This window comes from Parastagonospora nodorum (genome assembly GCF_000146915.1).
Source record: "Parastagonospora nodorum SN15 chromosome Unknown scaffold_18, whole genome shotgun sequence".
In the NCBI taxonomy this organism is placed as follows: domain Eukaryota; kingdom Fungi; phylum Ascomycota; class Dothideomycetes; order Pleosporales; family Phaeosphaeriaceae; genus Parastagonospora; species Parastagonospora nodorum.
The window spans coordinates 744053-763595 of record NW_001884566.1 but is presented as its reverse complement, the minus strand read 5'-3'; the positions used below and the strand labels follow the sequence as shown (position 1 = coordinate 763595).

At 53.6% G+C, this 19543-nt stretch overlaps 8 protein-coding genes across 8 annotated transcripts; 3 read left to right on the top strand and 5 right to left on the bottom strand.

Annotated features, from left to right (window-relative positions):
- Positions 1–467: 467 nt before the first annotated feature.
- SNOG_11208 (hypothetical protein) lies at positions 468–1121 on the top strand (the record flags this gene model as incomplete). Its single annotated transcript, XM_001801399.1, has 2 exons — positions 468–893; positions 1035–1121. The coding sequence occupies 2 exons, from the start codon at positions 468–470 to the stop codon at positions 1119–1121; spliced, it is 513 nt and encodes a 170-aa protein (XP_001801451.1).
- Positions 1122–1650: 529 nt separating this feature from the next.
- SNOG_11207 (hypothetical protein) lies at positions 1651–2466 on the bottom strand (the record flags this gene model as incomplete). Its single annotated transcript, XM_001801398.1, has 1 exon — positions 1651–2466. One exon carries the CDS (start codon positions 2464–2466, stop codon positions 1651–1653), a length of 816 nt encoding a protein of 271 aa, XP_001801450.1.
- A 966-nt stretch (positions 2467–3432) lies between these two features.
- SNOG_11206 (hypothetical protein) lies at positions 3433–5959 on the bottom strand (the record flags this gene model as incomplete). The annotated part of the gene is made up of 3 exons (XM_001801397.1): positions 3433–4677; positions 4805–5369; positions 5418–5959. The coding sequence occupies 3 exons, from the start codon at positions 5957–5959 to the stop codon at positions 3433–3435; spliced, it is 2352 nt and encodes a 783-aa protein (XP_001801449.1).
- A 2188-nt stretch (positions 5960–8147) lies between these two features.
- SNOG_11204 (hypothetical protein) lies at positions 8148–9567 on the bottom strand (the record flags this gene model as incomplete). The annotated part of the gene is made up of 3 exons (XM_001801396.1): positions 8148–8901; positions 8952–9442; positions 9493–9567. 3 exons carry the CDS (start codon positions 9565–9567, stop codon positions 8148–8150), a joined length of 1320 nt encoding a protein of 439 aa, XP_001801448.1.
- A 592-nt stretch (positions 9568–10159) lies between these two features.
- SNOG_11203 (hypothetical protein) lies at positions 10160–10506 on the top strand (the record flags this gene model as incomplete). Its single annotated transcript, XM_001801395.1, has 2 exons — positions 10160–10424; positions 10490–10506. The coding sequence occupies 2 exons, from the start codon at positions 10160–10162 to the stop codon at positions 10504–10506; spliced, it is 282 nt and encodes a 93-aa protein (XP_001801447.1).
- Positions 10507–10902: 396 nt separating this feature from the next.
- Positions 10903–12257, bottom strand: SNOG_11202 (hypothetical protein; the record flags this gene model as incomplete). The annotated part of the gene is made up of 2 exons (XM_001801394.1): positions 10903–11580; positions 11631–12257. 2 exons carry the CDS (start codon positions 12255–12257, stop codon positions 10903–10905), a joined length of 1305 nt encoding a protein of 434 aa, XP_001801446.1.
- Positions 12258–13022: 765 nt separating this feature from the next.
- SNOG_11200 (hypothetical protein) lies at positions 13023–18712 on the bottom strand (the record flags this gene model as incomplete). Its single annotated transcript, XM_001801392.1, has 6 exons — positions 13023–14317; positions 14366–17007; positions 17092–17264; positions 17346–18150; positions 18254–18316; positions 18395–18712. The coding sequence occupies 6 exons, from the start codon at positions 18710–18712 to the stop codon at positions 13423–13425; spliced, it is 4896 nt and encodes a 1631-aa protein (XP_001801444.1). The 3' UTR covers positions 13023–13422.
- On the top strand, positions 13030–13208 carry SNOG_11201 (hypothetical protein; the record flags this gene model as incomplete). Its single annotated transcript, XM_001801393.1, has 2 exons — positions 13030–13083; positions 13146–13208. 2 exons carry the CDS (start codon positions 13030–13032, stop codon positions 13206–13208), a joined length of 117 nt encoding a protein of 38 aa, XP_001801445.1.
- Positions 18713–19543: the final 831 nt, after the last annotated feature.

Below are 19543 nucleotides of genomic sequence, written 5' to 3'. Positions count from 1 at the left end.
CTGCCCTCGTTGAAACCGACTGATCTTCGCGCTTATCCATCTGTGAGTACACTAGGCATAGTCCTAGGACCACTGGAATTAGCAGACAACCGCCAAAGACGTCCGATACTGCGGCGTCTGTCACACGGAGCAATTCTTGATTGCTGGACATACATACTGAGCAAGGATTTGCTGCTTGCAAACGTTCCTGTGGCACTTGCATTGTCCTTGTCATCGGACAGCAAGCAGATTCAAGATAAGGTGAAAATGTGTATGCAGGTCGCACAGATTTCGAAATACTTCATTACACTCCATCGTGGCCAAAAGCTCTCGGACAAAGGCTCTAGCGACATTGCACATGCAATACCTCAAGAGTCTACAAGCCCCCTTCGTCGTCCTTGACCTCCCCGATGTGCAAAGGGACAAGAAAGCGGGCAGGAAGCTTGGCCGTGCACTTTGGGAAAAGGTGCTTGCAGGCCATCGTGAACATGAAGCACGTAGGAATGAACGCATCAAGAGCAAGCGTACTAAAGAGAAACGGCACCAAGAACAGCAACAAACCGGTTGATAATGATGAACGCCAGCAGCCGCCAGCTTTCCGCTTTTTGGATATGCCTCCTGAGATACGCAACGCTATCTACATGATCTATCTTAACGACGCGAAAGATATCGCGAGTGGCAACGACATCCGTCTGAAACGTCACGAAAAGGTCAAAACCCTCCCTCGATCAAATCCTGGCAGAGGGGCACTCTTTTACCACGCACTTCCCACCCCAACGCCGTATGCAATTGAAGAGGAGAGGTTGCGAATAATCATCCAACGACGATCCTCTTTCGTTTTAGAGGAAGGCGGGGGAGACGAAATTTCAGATGCTGCGAAAGATGCACTGAGGGACTATGTAGCAGCACACAAGGTTACTCTCAAACACTATTACAAACACGACGCCCACCGCGCTGGAAACATTGTGTCCATCCACGAGCGAGACAAACTATGCAAGGACCTAACATTTCTTACTCTCACCTATCGTTAGATCCTAGCTGAGATGTGGGGCTAGTATTTCTCGACTGCCTCCACAGACCCTCAAGGTCAACTCGCGGAGAAGGTCGAAGAAAAGACGCAGAAGGCTTTGTCTGAAGGGTGAATTTCGACATAGGCAAATTCGCCACTTCACTTGGTCGGAGCCTAACGGGATAATTCACTCAGCCCCCCCCCCCCCTTGAAACTTATTCATGAGTATGATATGGGATGCATTCAAGAGCAGAAGTCTTGTCGTGTGATTTTCACTCAAAATTGTCATTCGATTTGCTTGACCGAGTCGGAGATATTTTCCAGGCTTTCTTGATGGCGAGACCCTGCTGCTTGTAGTGGAATCGAGTCTCGCTCCGGGTTCCTTGCGTGTACTCCACGAGTCTGAGTCGACGAAACTCGATTCGCTGCTCTTTTCCGCTCCTATTCCAATCTCCAGCGCCCTTATCAGCCCACTAACATCCAACATTTCCATTCTGCCACCAGTCTTCTGATCTCTTGACCGCGTTCTTTGAACCGTCAGGACCGCTTTCGCCGCTCTCGCCCATGCTTTCGAAAACGCTATCTGTGCCGCCGATAAGAATAGCCCAGTCGCTATCGTAATTCCCATTGGCAGACGCCTGTTCCAAATTGCCGAATAGTCTCTATGGGGTTCGAATTCGAATACCACCAGGGTGTCCCACCTCGAACAACACTCCATCAACAGCACGCATACCGTGCTCGAAGTCTACAGTCAAACGCCATACCTTGTCCTTGCCGGTAGAAAGTCTCGAGACCCAGGCATTGGTATATGATCGCGAAAAGCGTCCTTTCAAACAAAATCCGAGCCGATCCGAAGTATCGGAAAGTGTTCTCAAGATCGAAGTACTCGCACACGCAGGCGATCGTGAGTGCCCGTAGCTCAACACAAGCCGATCTATGTGTTTAAGAGTGCGAAACGTAGAAGAGCCTGGGTGTAGGCCTCTAAAGAATCGATCGAATAGACCATCTACATCACGCATGTCAAGCTCCTCCAGCTGAGCATGACGACCAAGGCTTAATGTGAAGACTGACCAAGGCAACGTCAAGACGGGCTTTAATGCACGAAGGGCTACTCGCAATGCGTCCTTAGCTTCCTCATAATCACTCGTGATGGAACGTAGGCCATGTTTTCCCAAAGGAAGGTCCACAGAAAGCGCCACCTTCTCGGCCTTGACATTGAGACCCCGATGCAACTTGAAGCTGATAATGCCGTTCCTGAAGCTAGTCGACTCCCACTCGTACTTGGCTGTCAGCAGCGGTCGTACTCTCGCCATGAGCTCCGCCTCCAGCTCTTGCTGAATTTCACGGCAGCAAAGGAAGAGCCCGGCGACATCGGAAACCTCACCGTCGGCTAGGCAGTCCTCGAACAGGTATCGGTAGACATCCAGACGGAGCTCTGTTGGCATCGCGAGCAAGGCGGAGGGTTGATATTCGCTCATTGCAGTCGGAGTGGTGACTCGGGTTGCAGCAACACGGGTTGAGCTTAATCGAAAACGTAAGGTAGGGGCGATAGGATCGCAAATTGTGGTCGATGTGTTGATCTGGGCGGGCCTGGAACGACCTGAGCGCCTTCGATGACGGCGGGTTAGCGGCATTGGATCGCTCATTGTCGATAGACTGGCAGTTTCGGTGATAGCAGTTGGTACGAGTCGAGCTCTGTCGAGTATGGAAGATGGTGAGGAAGGTCGCTCTGTCGAAAAGCTATACTGTAGCGAAGCTTCCTTCGACCGGAGCCCATAAGTATGCAATAAGCTGTGGACGTGCACTGGAGGTGCAGTCGGTGTTGGGATTGATGTTGTATGTGGTGCAGTCGTCAATGGTGAGTACGATTGTAAGGCGGGACCGCCACAAAGTTGCGGGCGTCCAGTCGTGATCGCGGTATAGACGGGTGGAGAGAGAAGAAGATGCGGCCAAAACAACGTTGTCAGGTTTCCACTAGCGCCGTTGGTGTTAAACGGGCAGTGGCGATGAAATGCTGTCAGGTGCCTTATCTTTCCCCTTCCACCTCCGCCAACGCAAGAACAAACACACTTTCTTCACCACACACTGTGCGCAGGTTCACCACACCGCAAGACCCACGGCTAAACATAAGAACTGCTGAAATTTGCGTGGGATATCTATCTATATCTACATGTCTCCTGACCTGATCCATCTCGTCCAAACAAAACGAAGATGTTCCAACTATATACTCCACCCAAGTCATATCAAATCTGCCTCCAAAAACGCCTCTTTATCATGTAGATGCCCCCTAGTACAGACTGACTGTATGCCTGCTGATCTCGCAAAGGAGAGAAGAAAAATAATGAAGTAATATGCCAGATATGATCAAGTCATCAATGCAAACGCTAATGCTGCGCGCCGCCCATGCTTTTGAAGTGAAAAAATTGCGTCGGATCCGCTCCTTCTCAAGGTTTCGCTTGATCCTTGCTCATCCTCTTGACGGGATGTAATAACATGCCTGGCATGCACATGCGCTCCTCTTGTAGCTTGCCGTCAAACCCGGAACCGCCGTCGATTTGCTCTTCTTGGCCCCAATCTTGTCGGACGATTGGCCAATTGAGCCATCGGCGGTACAAGTTGCGTGGGAATCGGCTGGCATAGTACCAACTCCAGCCTTGCATGTTGTACTCTCGGTCGTGGTTGTAGGGCGAATCTGCCTCTTCGCACCAGGCGCCTTGTCTCCTCTCGACTGCGTCACCAGTCTCTTCGTCGACGGTTGATGCGGCATCGAAAATTGCTTCGCTGTAAGCAGCTGGCCAGTGGCGGTCATTGAAGATCGGATGGGGCGCGTATACGGCTTTGAGACCATGCTGGAGTGCGACTGTTGAAGGCCACATCTCAGCTTGCATACTTCTTCCTACTATGTTCTCCTCGTGCATTGCCTGGAGCATACGCTTGCTGAATCGTACAACAGTGTTGATGAACACTCGGCGGTCGATATCGACAAATCCAGGGTGTGTGAAAGAATCAGCGTGCCCATCCTCTGGAGTGAAGATGGGTCGGACATTGGGCAGGTAGTTCCAGATCTTGTCCTTGTACGACCAGGTCGTGTTTCGTGGATCCCACATAGGAAGTAAGGTAATGAAGTCTGCGGGTTCATTGACACCCCACTTGAAGTCGTCGTCCTCGAAGCTCGTAGGTGGTGTGGGGCCTAGAGGCCGCTGCGGAGGTTGCGCCTTCACGAAGGGTCGAGGTCCCCATACCGGTGCTGGGATCAGCGAATTTGCGGATGCGTTCAGCACGTCCTTGTGTGTCTGCTCAACAAAAGACTGGTAATCGCCATGTACGCTTGGCATGTAGTAGCGCTTGTTGCGCTCCCAGAGAAGTTTCCTGGGCTGCTTGTCCGCGAACTCGCTGATCTTCTCGAAGAAATGGTAGTGATGACCGGTGTATCGGGCGTCCGTCTCCCAGTTCCAGATGTAATCAAATTCGGGATGCGCAATACTGAAGAATTGGAGGCACATGAATTGCTGCCAGTAAACTTGCCAGTCTCCAACCTTGGGGTACCACTGCGGGAAGATGGATTCGGACCAAAGGAGAGCAATATCGCGGAGTTCCGCTGGAACGTGTTCCTCAAGAATCTGGTCGTACAAATCTTGGTCGTCGAAGATTCGCTGATTGCGGTCCTTGACGTGCACGTATAGGAAGACCTTGATATTCTCCGCCAGACTGCAGCGAAAGCTCAGATACCATAGCTCGAATGGCAGTGATGTCGTTCTCCTCATAGTGGTAGCCCGGTCCAGGCACGGATCAAGATCGCAGTTTCGGTGATGGTACTTCTTTTTCCTGAGCTCCGCGGTTCTCGAGATTGCTCCTGCTCGTATCGGTTGGTATCGCAAAAGCCGAGGAAGCTACCTGGGGTTCAGGCAGAACAGTGCTGGGGACCTTCACAGTTGGGGATCGCGCTCCGGGGCGGAATCTGTTCTTGTTGCGCTCGAGGCAATCATTCTGCAACTCTCCCCATCTGACCTCGCTCCACTCAGGAATCGTCTCCGGCGCCTTCCAGTGCCTAACGTTCTCGGGAAATTCATCGTCACCATAACCATACGGACCATAACGCGAGTACCGGTCGAAGCAGACGTTGTCATCCAGACCTACAACGTCATAGCCACCAATGTAGACTGGTGGGAAATCCCTGGGAACGCCGCGGTACGCCTGAACTACATCGTCCGTACTCTCGTTCAGAGGCAATGCTCTTGGTCCTACGCAAGCGACATGCTCGCCATGCCACCTCTTTTTCCAGTCAGGGCTGTTGTAATTCGGGAAAGGCTTGTATGCAATTGGATCGGCCGCATCATCGTATTTCAGTTTGTCGTGGCCTGCTTCGTAGACGCGGTAGTCCCTACGCTGTTAGTATTGTTGAGACCATCTCTGTACTAGTGGTACTTACATTTCAAACTGCTCCCATCGGTTCGGGTCGTAGGCCTTGTCGATGTAGTCGTTGAAAGGCGGCCAGTGTCCATCCCAAGACGGTCGGCTCCACTTCAGCATCTTCTTCATGTACTCCTTCATGTTCGATGGGCGCGTGAAAGCCGGTGCAGGAGGCGTCGTTCTCGCAGGATCAGTCACCCACGGAGGATACGAGCCAGTCGGTTTTCCATTGTTGACAGGCACAACCAGCGTTTTCGTGGGCTCCGTGGCCTCAACAGATGCGACTGATGTCACCTCTTCCTTGCCACCGTCTTTCGCACCCGCACCTGAGATGCCCGCTGGAATCGCATACTGCCATGCATCTTCAATGTGCGCATGGATCTTCTCTCCACTCGTTCCAACAATCTCCGTCAGATTGACCCTGCTGCTCGACTTGAACAGCGGCGGTAACTGTTCGTACACACGCTCTTGTGTCCACGGACTGTTCTGTACAACTGCGAATATGAAGATAAAAGCGACAAAGGAAAGAATCATAAATCTGCGGGGCGATCGGACGAGCATGGTGCCGGCTCGTATTCGTGTATACTAAGCGCGATAGTGTAATCGTGAGGGTTTACCGACAAAGGTCCAGCAGCATCGCTCGCAGCGCAAAACTGAAGGACTGTGAGAGCGAAGCTTTCCCGCTCAAGTTGGTAGGGACTGTAGTGTTGAGAAACTGTTGAACAATAGAGAAATGAGGTGATTTCGGCCGGCCGTTTGGAGACGCAGAAAGCGGAAGGAGCGTCGCGCTGGCAGGAAGGAAAAGCACACCACAACGACCTGGGGAAAGAGCGACAGAGCCAGCGACACAAAAGGGCAAATGCAAGAAGAAAGAAAGACCGATGCTCGGGGACGCCGCACTGAATAGGTACAGCAACAAGAACCAAGCAAAAGGCGCGGTAATGTCGAACAATCTCAAACCCACAAAACACGTTCAAGAAACTATTCGGACCGCGCGCAGCTTTCTTGATAGAAGAGAGGAAGGACCCACCAGCCTCGCACACCACTGCCCCGTGGGCTGGGGCAATGGGATTACGCGTATGGAAGACCCTTGTCGCATCATCTCTTCCAACAGCATGCGGCGTTCCATCATCCCACCCCCAACTCGGCGACCAGCCCATCGCACCCCCATCGCATCAATCAAACGGCCCCGAAGCTCATCTCAACCCTGGGCAAAAGGCCGCGTCGCACGCCCCACGGCTGCCCTGCCGATCGCGCACGTTGTCCCGCCTGCGGCTGCGCAATTGGTGCGCCAGCATCGGAGTGGAACCAGCGCGTGGTTTCGCAAATGCTGCGAGGCTGAAATGTGATTTGGCGGTTTGGCCAGCGTGTTTCGCAAGGGGACCGTGCGCCACGGTTCGACGTCACACCATGAGTCGCAGAGACCTCATTTACCCAAAGCACACGATCGGCGCACCAAGACTGTTCATCGTCATTTATCAGCGCGCGGGAATCGCCTCAATTTGAATCGCGGACTATCTCTCGTCAGTGCAGATAGGCTGCGAGGCGCGGTGTTCGGGAAGTTATAGAGATCGGGGATTGCGAATCGCCCCCGTGATATATTGCATGTGCGACGACTGTGCTTCGGCTCACTTGCGCGGCTGCGTTTCGAGAACGACGCCAAGGGGAGGGATTGATGCTGGTTACAAAAAGTCCCGTCCACGGATCGAGAGAAGGCGGCATGCAGCCAAGCCCATCCTTGAAGGAACCGAAGCTGGGTAAAACTCCAGCCGTGGAGATGGACGCGACAGCTCGCCAAGCATCTCTTGAATAGGCATGCATAAACTCAAATACTCCTGCAGTAAAAAAGAACACGATGCATCTCGATCATTCCAACAAAAGATTCGATCTCATTCTTGACTTGTTGAACGACAACTCCGGCTTACTCCCCGAGGTCATGTAGATCCAACATGCGGCGCAAGGCGTTCTACTATTTCGAGAGAATCAATCTCATCCAAAGCGCTTAAATTTTGGACAGACCAACACGCACCTTCCAGGGCGTTCAATTACTCCAAAAGACTAACCCTGCAAGACGTTCAACAGTTCACAACATGACACGGGCAAGTGCGCAATCTAGTACAGCGCAATACCCCAAATGCATAGAACCAAGTCGCAGGGACCAGCGAGCGGCACATCTCAACACCACACTGAGCAGTACATCTCACCGGTGGTAGATTCACAAAAGTCCGTATCAATCGCTATCGTCATCGCCATCGCTATCCTCTATACACAAAAACACAGTCTAGATCCCCCATCCATCTGACCCAGATTCTGCCGTTGGAATCTCGTCTCACATCCATCCCACAACCCTGCCCCATCCGTATCCGCAGCCGCAGCCGCAGCCCTGTTTCGAACCGTATACGGCTCGTCTCGCCCGTCCGCGTCCAAAGTGCCCAGAACACACATACCCCCCATGCACCATCGGCTCGTCATAGAACTTCTAGAATAGTGAACCCCTCACCATGGTGTAACACGGCAAACATCAAGTTGAACATGAATGCAATATAAGTTAGATGAATCATGTGGGCCAAGCTAGAAACAGTTGGAGTATTTCTCCGTTGTACTTTGTTGGTCATCTAGAGACTAATGCTACTTTCGAGGTGATTCATCTGTTCCGATGGCTAGAATGCCATGTACGCTGTGGAGGGTAGTGCATACTATGCTCAGCCAAGCTGTCAAGATCTAGCTCACATCATACCGTACCACGTCTCTATTTCCACTTCTGGACCACAACGCCGCCGCGCTTGAACTCTGACATGTCGCCCAAGACCTGCGCCTTGTCCTCGAGCTCCTTCGAAGGAAACGTCGTCATAAGCGCATATGCGCGCTCCTGGCTCGCGGGACTAGCGCGATCTACAAATTCGTAGACGTCGCCAATGGTGTGTGTGGTGTTGAAGCGCGACTGCAGACGGGTGCCATCACCGAGCCGGATCTGGAGTGTGATGGTGGGCGCCGAAGCATCGACATCAACCGATGGTGCCGCGGGAGTGGTTGAGGTCGACGCCGCGGTGGTACTTGATGAGGGTGCAGCCGTCATCGGGGCACTTGCAGAGCTCACACCCGGAGTCGGGCTACCCAGACGGTTGCCGGATCCCGAGAAGGGAACGTACTTCTTCTTCGGCTGCTTGTAGTCTTCGTCCTTGTGCGCGTGAACTTCGACATCCACCTCTTGACCATGCTCGACGTTCAGGATGTGTAGTGGAGCGTGACCCGTGTTGATCATCTCCAGGGTGCGCGCATTTGCGGGGTCGTCGTAGCGGAAAAGGGCACCGTCATCGACCGAGAAGCCGTCACGCCACAAGTGCAGCTCGCGATGAGCACGCTCTGGGGGAGCTGCGGCAGCTGCAGCCGCTTTGGGGTCGGGGATGGTACGCGAGGGCGCATCGTCGCCACCAAGTGTAGTACCAGTACCGCGGAAGAATGAGCTCGGCCGCTCGTCGTCACCGCCCGGTCGTGGAGCATTCCTACTGCTGTCAGTATTGGTGTTGCGACTGCAAGCTACAACTAGACATACTGTCGCGCGCGCTTCAGGATGTTGTTGATCTGGTCGCGAGGGTTTGCGGCATTTGGGTTCTGCACCGCCAGTCCTGACTTCTCACCACCCGTGAAGAAGTCCTGGTTCTCGTCGTCCTGGTCCTCATCCGAGCTGTGATCGCCATCTCCGTGGGCATGGCCGTGTCCGCCTCCGCCACCCGACGACTGGAGGTCCTTGAGCGTCCTTAGACCCGCCACACCGCGCTGCTGGGGAGCCTGTCTGCTGGACGAAGGCTGTGATGATGAGGATGATGCTGCAGCCGCGGGCGGATCAACATATGAGCCATCGAGTCTACGAGCGCCACCAGGTACAGGCTGCTGAGGAGGGTTGGGGGTCGGGTCGGTAGTTTGCTCGTCGCCAGCCATTTCGACGTCTGCTTCTGAGCCCTGCTCTTGTTCTTGGTGTTCGTCGAAGTAGAGCGAAGCAGCGAGAGTAAGATCGCCGTTGGATGCGTTCAAGTAGCGTTCTGCCTGCGGCCGGTATTAGTGAGAGCTCCGAGTTTCCACGAGATTCTACCTACAGTCGCAGGATCGAGACCAGTCAAGCTCGCGAGTTGTGCTATCTGCGCGTCTTGGTTCTCCGCGCCTTCAGACATATCAGGTCGATTATGGTAAAGGTAGAGCGAGGGTGGTGTTGTGGTTGAGGAGCTCGGCGAGAAAGTGCTGGAGCTCTAATGGAGTGGGGGCGTCGAACGTGGAGGCGGCAGCGGCTGACGTCGATACTCGTTTGCTCTCACTCTGGGCAGGAAGCCAACACTCAACTTTCATAGAATAGCCAGATGAAACAAGAAATTCTATGGTAGTTTGAGTATGGCAGTCAAACAGTGAGAGTGAACAAAATGCCTGTTCAATTCGTATCAATCCAGTGCAAGTAACATTCAATACGCACACGTCAAAGTCCTAGCTCCACCAACGCCAAGCGCGGGCGGGATGCACGACCCCAGAGCCTCACGAATCCTCATCACCACCACCAAGCTCTCCAACCTCGGAAGCTGAATAAATCTCAACACGCTCTTTTTGAAAGCGTCTCAAACCCCCAATTGCCTCACGCCATATCCAGGCCTGTCTGAGATCAAAAAGAAAAAAGTCGGCATCCGCTTCATACATAACCCATCCGACAACACCACCGCCCGCGGGACCACCTCCAACCCAACTCTCTCCTACAACCTCACACATATAACCCTCCCAATGGACGACCCCACCCCCCTCACCGCCTCCGGCCTAACAATCCCCACGGATAGCGAATCCTACTCCGCGCCCGCCGACTCGCCATCCCCCTCCCCGCCCTCCTCCTCGTCGCCCATGATCCTCTACAAGCCGCCCACGCTCTGGGGTCTATTCCGGGGCGCCGCAATAAATCTGTTCCTGCCGTTCGTAAACGGGCTGATGCTGGGGTTCGGAGAGCTGGTCGCGAACGAGGCGGCGTTTAGGTTGGGGGTGGAGTGGGACCAAGGTACGTTTTTGTGGATGTGAGGGGGGAAGGATTTTGGGGTGTAGGCGCTAATGTCTGTCATGCAGGTTTTCCCGACGCATAGAGGGGATGCGAGACGCGTGGGGCCGGGGGTCGAGATGAGGGCGGATCCCGTGGAGAGGAGGAGGAGGAATGGGCAGGAATTGGACATGTATACGAGCTTGGAGTAGAAGGAAAGGGCGTGGGGGAAATGTGGAATGGAATGGAGATGGATATAGTCTGACACGATGTGGCTGGCAAAGTGCGGCGTGCGAGTGTACATATGAACCGGACTACGATCATTGCATGAAGGAATATACCGTGTGTGCAAGTCACTACATTGAGCGAGTTATAACATCGTTTGATGTGAGAGCATATGCATCGATATTGTACAAGAAAGATCTACAACAGCCATTGAGACTCACCAAGAGCCTTTGCCATGTACATCTGCTACCACAATCTCCACCCTGGTATTCTTACACTACTTCCTATTCTCAAACCTCCGCCTCCTCTCAATCTCATACTGCTCCGCACGCATCTTCCTCTTTTTCTGCGCTTCGGTGGTCTTGATACCCCCATAACCCATCTTCTCCAATGACCTCTCAATGCTTCCCTGCGTGCGCCTGTAAATGTACGCAAGGCGGTAATTCCTGCGGTAGTAGCTCAGCTTCTCCAACATCGTACCCTGAGCACCTGCCTCAAAGTCCTCGTCACGGTCTTGGCGCTCGCTGCTAACCTTCACTGGCTCCTCGACCTTGAGGTGAGCGGGCACTGTTAAGCCTTCGCGAATCTTGATGCCAGGGAGAGTAGTCGCTGAGCGGCGGTTTGTGGGAGCGGTAGGCGCTTGGTATCGGATCTTTCCGTCCTTGCCCTTGATCTGGGAGAGACTGACCTCGCCCTTTACAACCTTGCTATAGATCTCTGCGCTCTGTTTGCTTGGGAGCTGGCGGATGTGGATCAGGCGTCTGAACCAGTTTTGGCGGAGTAGGTAACCGGTCCCAGCACCTAGGACACCAGAAGTGAGGAAGTAGAGCTGCAGAACAGCAGGTTGAAACGAGGTAACAATACCCATGAAAAAGGCAAGGCCCGTCATAAGGCTCTGTCGAAACGCGTTCTGCTGGCCGGCAGCTTCGGCCGAGACACCCGTTTCACCGCCCATCTAGAGGAGGTTAGCTGGAAGAATGGGCGAGTACTGGGGGGCGATCGTACCTTGAAGAGACTATAAAAAATGCCAGTAATGGCTGCAGGAATGAGGTAGTACGGGTCATTAACGGTAAGGTCTTTAAACCAGAAGAAGCCATCGTTCGCCATGCCAGGCACAGGCAGTGCTCCCATGGCTCGGAGACATCTGAAAGCACTGAAACCAATCCAAGCTTGTATAATCATGAATCCTCCCATGGAGAACATGCCGCCCATATGCGGCGCCATGACTTGAGCCTGCTGCATTTTGTACATCTGCTCGGCCTGCTTGTCTCCTCGTGCAATCGCGGCCGTCAGTTTCTCTTGTATGGGTTCTGTGAGAGGCTTGAGAGCGGCCAACGCTGCCATCCTGTCTGAACTAAGGGCCTGGAAGAAAAAGGTAGCGCCGCGAACGGCTACAGCGGCAAGCATTATGGACCCTGCCCAACCGTAACCAGTATTCAAGTAGATCGATTCGATGGTCCGCTCGAAGACTGTTGTGAGGCCCCAGCCATAGTCCAGACCCAGCTCTTTCAGCTGTCCAGCATGATCGATGAGGGCGGTGGGGTCAATTTCGGCTTTGGTGGCTATGACGTCTGGTGTAGGCTCACTGCCGAGCAGGTCGTCGATTGTCTTCGCGTCGTTAAAAGCGGTCATGCTGTCAGCAGCCGTGCTTGTCGCATCCGAGGTGCTATTAAACACCGGAGCCTTGTCTATTCCTGCGGGCGCGAGTTCTGGTGTTGTCGACGTTACGGCGGGTTCGATGTGATGTGAGGCGGGATTATTTGTGAATTCGGCGATTGGAACTTGCTCTGTTCCAGAGGCGGGCGCGTTGCCAGAGGGAGTGCTGGGTTTGCCCCAGCTCCATGGAGCGTACCAGGAGCCATTGCGCACAGAGGAAGCAGTCAGCACAACAGGTGAACGACCGGTTGCGCCAGTCCTCCACCTAGCCGACTGAAGTGGGCTTGTGCGGCATGAGGGTGCGGATAGGCCAGCAGTACGTGGTAACGAAGAGAACTGAGAGTGTCATATCAGCATTAAGTCTGGATATTTGCGGTACAAGCGGTCCCTGGAGTTGGGCTTGGGTGCAGTACAGGCGGTGCAGAGTTGCGGCATGCGGAGGTGACGGCGGAGATGTGATGAACCAGCCATGCGGGGATTGAAGTATGCGCACCTTTCTTGAAGCACTGGACCGAGGTAACGCTGGTTGTCGCGAACTCAAAGCTGCGAATTGGGCAGGCCGCAGCCCTCTACTGGGCAGCATTGTGTGATGGCGTCCAAAGTCGTTGTTGGAGCTCGAGGTGGTCCATCTTTTTCCAAAGTTCCGAACGCCAAGCCCGACATCCACTTAGACCAGAACCGCATCTTCTGCTCCCACGTCGTTGCGTCATCACCATTCAGCACGAGCACAAGGTAGACTGATTGCAAAATGCTGAAATATCCATTCATCGATTATCGAAATACAAGAACACCTCTACACACCGTGTGTCGGGTATTTGGACTTATTACTACACCATAACACCCACTATAATGCAGCAACAACAGTTTTTGACCGGCTCGGACCATCGTGCTGAGAATATCCTGCAGCAGACAATCGCAGCCGAGTGACCTCTACTATCCTGTCGGTGAAGGGAAAACAGACGAATACATATACAGAAACATATGACATCGTACAAGCAGCTCATTAAACATGTGTATGCCGGAACACATCGCAAGTAGTCGTTTTCTTGTGGCAGAATGGAAAGGAAGGTCGTGAGAAGGAGTCGTGCAGAAGTCGTCGTGGAGATGGCATCGGTATCGGAAGGTCTGCTAACATGAACTACTAATCCATGTAGTTGCCTTCTGTTGCGGCCAAAGCCTCTTCTGCTTGGCCGCCACCCATGTCCATGGCCTCGCCAAACATCTCGTGACCGTTGCCGGAACTCTTGAAGGGGTCTTGCATCGGGCTTGTTGGGGCTGGTCCAGATGTCTCAAACAGGCCGGGATCGATGGGCGCAATTGACGAGCCACCGCCGAAGCTCAGAGGAGCATTGGTAGTGAAGGTGGGCGAGTTGTTGAAGGCGGACGTGGGCACAGTGCTAGAATTGAAGTAGTCGTTATCGCCAAACTCGCCACGCCGAGGGTCACCAGGTGGAGTGTGCGATTGTTCGGGCGCAGGCTGAAGCTGGGGTTTCGTAGGATCCACCGACTTGCTCTTGGTGAACTGCTGTGTCTTTGGTTTCAGGTGCTGTGGCAAGTCATCGGGATTGGTCAGACCCAACTGGTTCATGAGCTTCTGTTGTTTGGTAGGCCGTGGCTTGCGCGTCGACAGTGACATCTGCAGAATAGGCGGAGGTGATGGAGCAACAGGAGCCCATTTGTGCAATTCTTGTCGGAAGAAGTTGATTTCGTTGGCCAGGAGAATCTCTGCACCTTCAAGTTTTCGCAGGTAGAAGCGTTGAGTAGTGAGTTCATCGGGACTTGACATCAACGGGTTGATGTACTGTGCGACGTACTCGCGGAACTTTGTGCCATGATGAATGAGGGACTCCAAAGTGTCTTCTTCCTCCGGTTGGAAAGGTAGATCAGGTAACATGTCTTGCCACCTCTGAAGATCTTCAAGTTTAGGCCGAGTGGCGTCACGAGGAATCTTGACCCTGTAATCACAGATGGGACAGGTGTACTTATCATCCTCCTTTAGTTTGCCGCGGGCGATCTTCAGGCATTTGCCATGGTACCTTTTTGAAGTTAGCGATTGTTGCGATTCACGATAATGAAGAACTCACCATTCATGACACAGCTCACACTCGATCATCATGCCCGCTTCCTTTTGGCGACAAATGCAGAACACTCCGCGGTTTGAGCCCGAGCCTTCCACGCTATCTTCTCCTTCGACGGGGGTTGCCTCGCGAGACGCAGGCTCGACCGGCATTCTAGGCTGGTCGGACAGGTCAAAACACGACTGATTCCGCTCGTCAACTTGCTTCATGTGCGCGTGAAGGATATGCAAAGGTGCGTTGGCCTTGCCGAACAGCTTCTTTCCGGTGCGCATCCAGTCTTCATGGCGTTTCTGTTCCTTCTCGAGGTCGATGGTACCGGGTGGCTTGCTATTCAACACACTCAGGCCTTCGATCGCGTTCTTGACTTCCGTGTACTTGGGGCGCTTCGAGAAGTCGGGGTCCTTACTGCGTTCATAAAGTGACATTATCAACTCCTGCGCATCTCTTTGTTTCTTCAAGATGGCGTCAACTGCGGCGCGGGTCTCGGGTGTGACAGGTAAGCTTGCAGCTTGCTTCGACAGAGCATCCAGCTGCTGGTAGTGAACGTTCTCGACAGCCATGAGCTCTTTTGCCTTGGTCTCCCAGAATTCGCCTTGGTCCTTCTTACTTTGCAAGAACTGTATCTCAAGGTGATTGTCCGGTATGCCAAGCTCAGCACCTCGAGTAATCAATTCACCCACTTCTTTCAGAGTAGTCGCTTGCTTGAACTTGAAGTCTTCGGTCTCTTGTAGCCATTTCAGCTGTTGTACAACCTTTTCAAGCGCTTCGAGCTCAGGCAAGTCGACGTTGAACCCCTTGCCTTCTTCGAGAAGTTCGTCTAGTCGAGCGATGCTTTGTTGATTTGGTCGTTCGCGCAAGGTCGTTCGCGCCTTCTCCTGGAATACTGCAATGCTTTCAGCACGTTCGCGGAGAGAAGAAATCTCTGGGCAGTCAAAGCCGAGTTCTTTCGCCTGATTAAGAAGCTTTTGGATGTTCTCAACGCTACGATACTCTCGTTCTTTCTCGTCGGCTTCAATCGCTGCTGCTTGTTTGCCCGCGCCGCGTCCTTTCCAGACTCGCTCATTTTTGCGTCGATTCTGCTGCTTTCGAGTGATGTAGTTGATAGCATTTTCCGCAACCTCCTGACACTTCTCCACGAAGTCTTTCAGGTCCGGTAGGCCCTGAAGATCCCAATCAATCTTCTCGCCTTCATTGAGGAGAGAGCGTAAAGATTTTAATTGCGGCTGGGGACCTTCGGATAGAAGAGCTTCCATCTTCTCTTCCCAAGCTTCAGGGGTTCCGGCCTTGTCAACGATTTTCTGAACGATAGATTCTAGAGCGTCGGCCGGCATGCGATAGATGAGCACATGCTCGCCACGAGCTCCAGTCAAGCGATCTGCCTCGATGCTTCCCGGACAACACTCGTACCAGCCCGCATGTTGCAGGCACACAACCTTCTTTGCGTTGCGGCAGTAAAAGCGAGACAAGTAGCTGTATGCTTTGCAGTGCGTGCAGATCTGCTCGTCTTCGTGGATGTCGGTGTCGTCAACGATGAATTCCAGCTCGCACTGTACTTCAGAGTCGCCGGTGCCGTCAATCTTGCACGAGTGCTCCTTTGCAGCCTTGTGCTTTTCTAGGAAGGACGCGCGCACGCCGACTTCGCGATCGCGCATTCGCTCCAGTGCGGGACCAAGCCATTTTGCGGTTTTGATTGTTGTGTCCTTGCGCGCGGCGGCTGCCAGGAGTAACTCATCGTGCGAAAAACATGGTTGCCTCCTGTAGTCCTGGAGGCGTTGGACACCAAACTCGCCAAAGGGCTCCCAGTCTGATGGTGCAAAATTGACAGCTTCGTTCATATTGAAGCCGTGGTTGAAGCCAGCGTGGTAAGCTTGAGGGAACGTAATGACGAACTCTCCAGCACGCTGATCGAGTGCATAGACTCGGACACCAGCCTTCTGCAGTTGTTCAGGGGTGAGAAGCGTGACGAGCTGGAATAGGAGATCTGGTTGTGACTCGAACAATTCTGGCACTGCCTCGCGCATTGCTTGCTCGAACTTCTCGGTATCCTCAGCCGGAATACCATACCAAGTCTTTGTAGCGCCGAAATGCTGGTAGTTGGCCGAGTACGTGTAGTGGTCTTCGGCATGCCAGCAGAAGGTCGAAAAGACCATGCCGACATACAGCCACGGTACCGTCATACCTGAGATGTCGGACTTGATGTGGCGGAAGAGCGAGTCGGGTGCGTAGGGAAGTATGTTCAGGTTCCAGGGGTCAGTCGAGTAAGGGTCTCGTGGGTTCTTCTCGATTGTGGGAAAGCCGCTTCCATGTGTTGTTGAATGTACGTCAGCTCCATATTCGACTTCGATTGTCTCAGTCAGATTCCCAACGCATCGCCAGAATTCACTCTCAACATCTTCTTCAGTCACGGCCCGCGGCGCGTTGGTGACAGGATCAAAAGCTGTCTTGTTGGCGAAATGCGCCTGTTTGAAGTTGTGCGCCTTTTCTTGGAACTGCTTGAGAGAGTAAACGCCACCCTCCTCAAAACCAAACTCGCCCGTGCCGACGAGGCATCGTGGACAATGCCAGTCGAAGGTAGGAACGGCCTTGATAGGCGGGTCGAGGCAGTAGCCGTGGTACCCAGCATCGCAGCTGTCGCAGAGCAAGATGCTCTGCGGATCGTTGTCGGTACCGCAGGTCTCACATCGCTAGCAGGGGATTAGTATCTTGGTGTGGGATAGCGTGACTGCACTTACATCTCCGGGTCTCTCATCTGCGGCACGTGCACGAGGGTTGAAAGTCGAGCCTGGTGTCGACTGTCGCGGCTGCGTCATGTGCGAGCCTGCAACGGTGGGCGCCGCATCTGCAGCATGGTGCGTTAGCGAGGTCCACAACCCAATGAGACGTGCAGCGTCCGTCTCACCCGTCCCTGGATCAGAACAGACGCGCTGACACGACATCCCTGTTCTAGTGGCGGGTGGAGCGAGACTGCATACGAAAATGTGCTTACCTTTCTTTAGCCGCTTGCTACGTCGCCCGTTCTCGTCTGTATCGCCGTTCGAGCTGTCCTCTGCATCTTGCGATAGTGTGCGCTTGAGCTGGTTGAACATTTGGCCACTCGACAGTGGAGTCAAGCCAAGCGCAGCTGGCCGCAGATCTGGCGTGTTGTGCGCAGACAGCATAGGGCTGCCACCATTGCGCAGAGGAGTAGCAGTGCGAGAATCAACATGTTCGCGATGGAAGCCGTTTGGAGTATTGACTGCGGAGAAAGAGCCTGATGTCGGTGGCTGTACAGGAGTCGCTTGTGGGGTTTGAGAATTGACTGCTGTGAAGCCTCCAGCGGAATTTACAGATGTGAAGCCAGACGCCATGGCAGGCCGAGGCAATTCCGTGGGCGGACCCTGCACAGCATCACCATGCAGCGTCGCATTCAGAGCTGCCGACGCCTTCATTGCAGGTGAGTCGGACGAATTCGCGACGGGTGTGCCCTGCGCCGATTTCTTCATGGGCGAATGCGCAGGCGATGGGGTGAAGGGCCCACCGTGCTCCAATTCAAGCATCTGCTGCACTCCAGGCTTCACAACGCGCAAGTACTCTTCATACGGGTGCAACCATTTCTGGTATGAGTTCTTCAGCGAAGTCGACAGCGAAGACATGATCTTGCCACTGTAGCCGAGATCTCGTCCAATTTCGGCCCACTTCTTCTGTTTGCAGACACGCTCGAAGCCGCCTCTGGTCTCCACAGCCTTCTTGAGCTTGTACAGATCCAGTGGTCGTTTGTCCACACTAGGGAAACGAGTGAGACTGTGGCCATGCTGTTTGTGGAATTTGGCAAGTTGGTCCAGATAATTCAGATTGGCACGTGTACCTGGCTGCATTAGCACATTTGAAAAGTCATGGTTGGTGGAAAATACACACCTCCTTCGACAGAATTGAGCTCCTGCCGTCGCGTGCGGAAGTGAAAGCGCTGATGCATATTAGCTACATGGCACATGTGGTGGTTTCGAAAAAGTTGAAGATTGACAAAGCTTCAATCGCTCGGAACTGAACTACACGTACTTCTGTATCGATGGCGAATGAAGGAGTCCAGCTGTCGGGCGGGATGATCTTGACGATGCCATATTGTTGCGCCTCCTCACGAATGCTCTGGATATACTGCACGGGGTCCTTGAACTGCTCGGCAGTCGGGCGATATGTGGGTGATTCCTTCAGGCCGAACATGCGATTTGACTTTGGTGGCTGGTTGTTTGGTGCGCCAAAACCTCTGCGCTCAACCGTCGCAAGATCTAGCGGCTGTGCCTTGCGGGCGCTCAAAGGAATCGTGACCATACCGTTCGGCTGCGCACCATTGACAAGAGGCATCGCGACACCGCTCATTCTGGATCTTGGTGCAGGCGATGCGCCGTCTGGCATTCCGTTGTCTGTGACCCGAAACGTGGTCATGGTTGCGCCCGTGGACGGCCCTGCTTGGGGCATAATGTCGACCATGGCACCTTCCTCGCCGCTGCACCCGGCGCGACTGCCAATCCGACCCCGGGAGGAGCTTTATAACGAATTCGAGGGCAGTTGGAGATGTTTTGGGCTCGTCGTGAAGGTTGAATCGGGCGGTTGTGGTGGTTATCGTGGGAATATATGGCGCGGCATAAGGCCGTATCAACGGCAGGCGACTGTTTTCGGCTCGACGAAGTTGATGTACACGAGTACCGTGTCTGGCGAAACGACTATCGAACGTCTCTGGCGGCTCGCGCACCGACAGTCGCTGTCTAGCCGGCGTGGTCGTGTTCTGTTACAGGCGATGTGTGGTGGAGTGAGAGGGAATGACAGGTGCGGGAAACGGAGATGGTGAGCGAGAGAGAGCGTGCATTGATTGCCCTTCCCGCTCGCTAACTGCCTCTAGGCCCCGAACCAAGAACTTCTGACCATTACATCAACCACTGCCTTTTCCGACGATATAAGGCTCTTTGGTGCACACACCCACTAAATCACTGGCTGCAGCAGCGCACATATCAAACCAGTTTTATTTTCGTCCGGTGTGTAAGCTGAAAAAAGTCCGATATTAGATTTGCGTCTGGACATGTCGTCGGCCAGGATGAGACATACCCAGTCGCTCACGCAGGGCTGCCGACCTCATCTCTCGACTTTGATCTCGACAAGCATTCAATCTCATCACCCAAGCTCATAACACCATTTCATTTCATCGCATTGTCC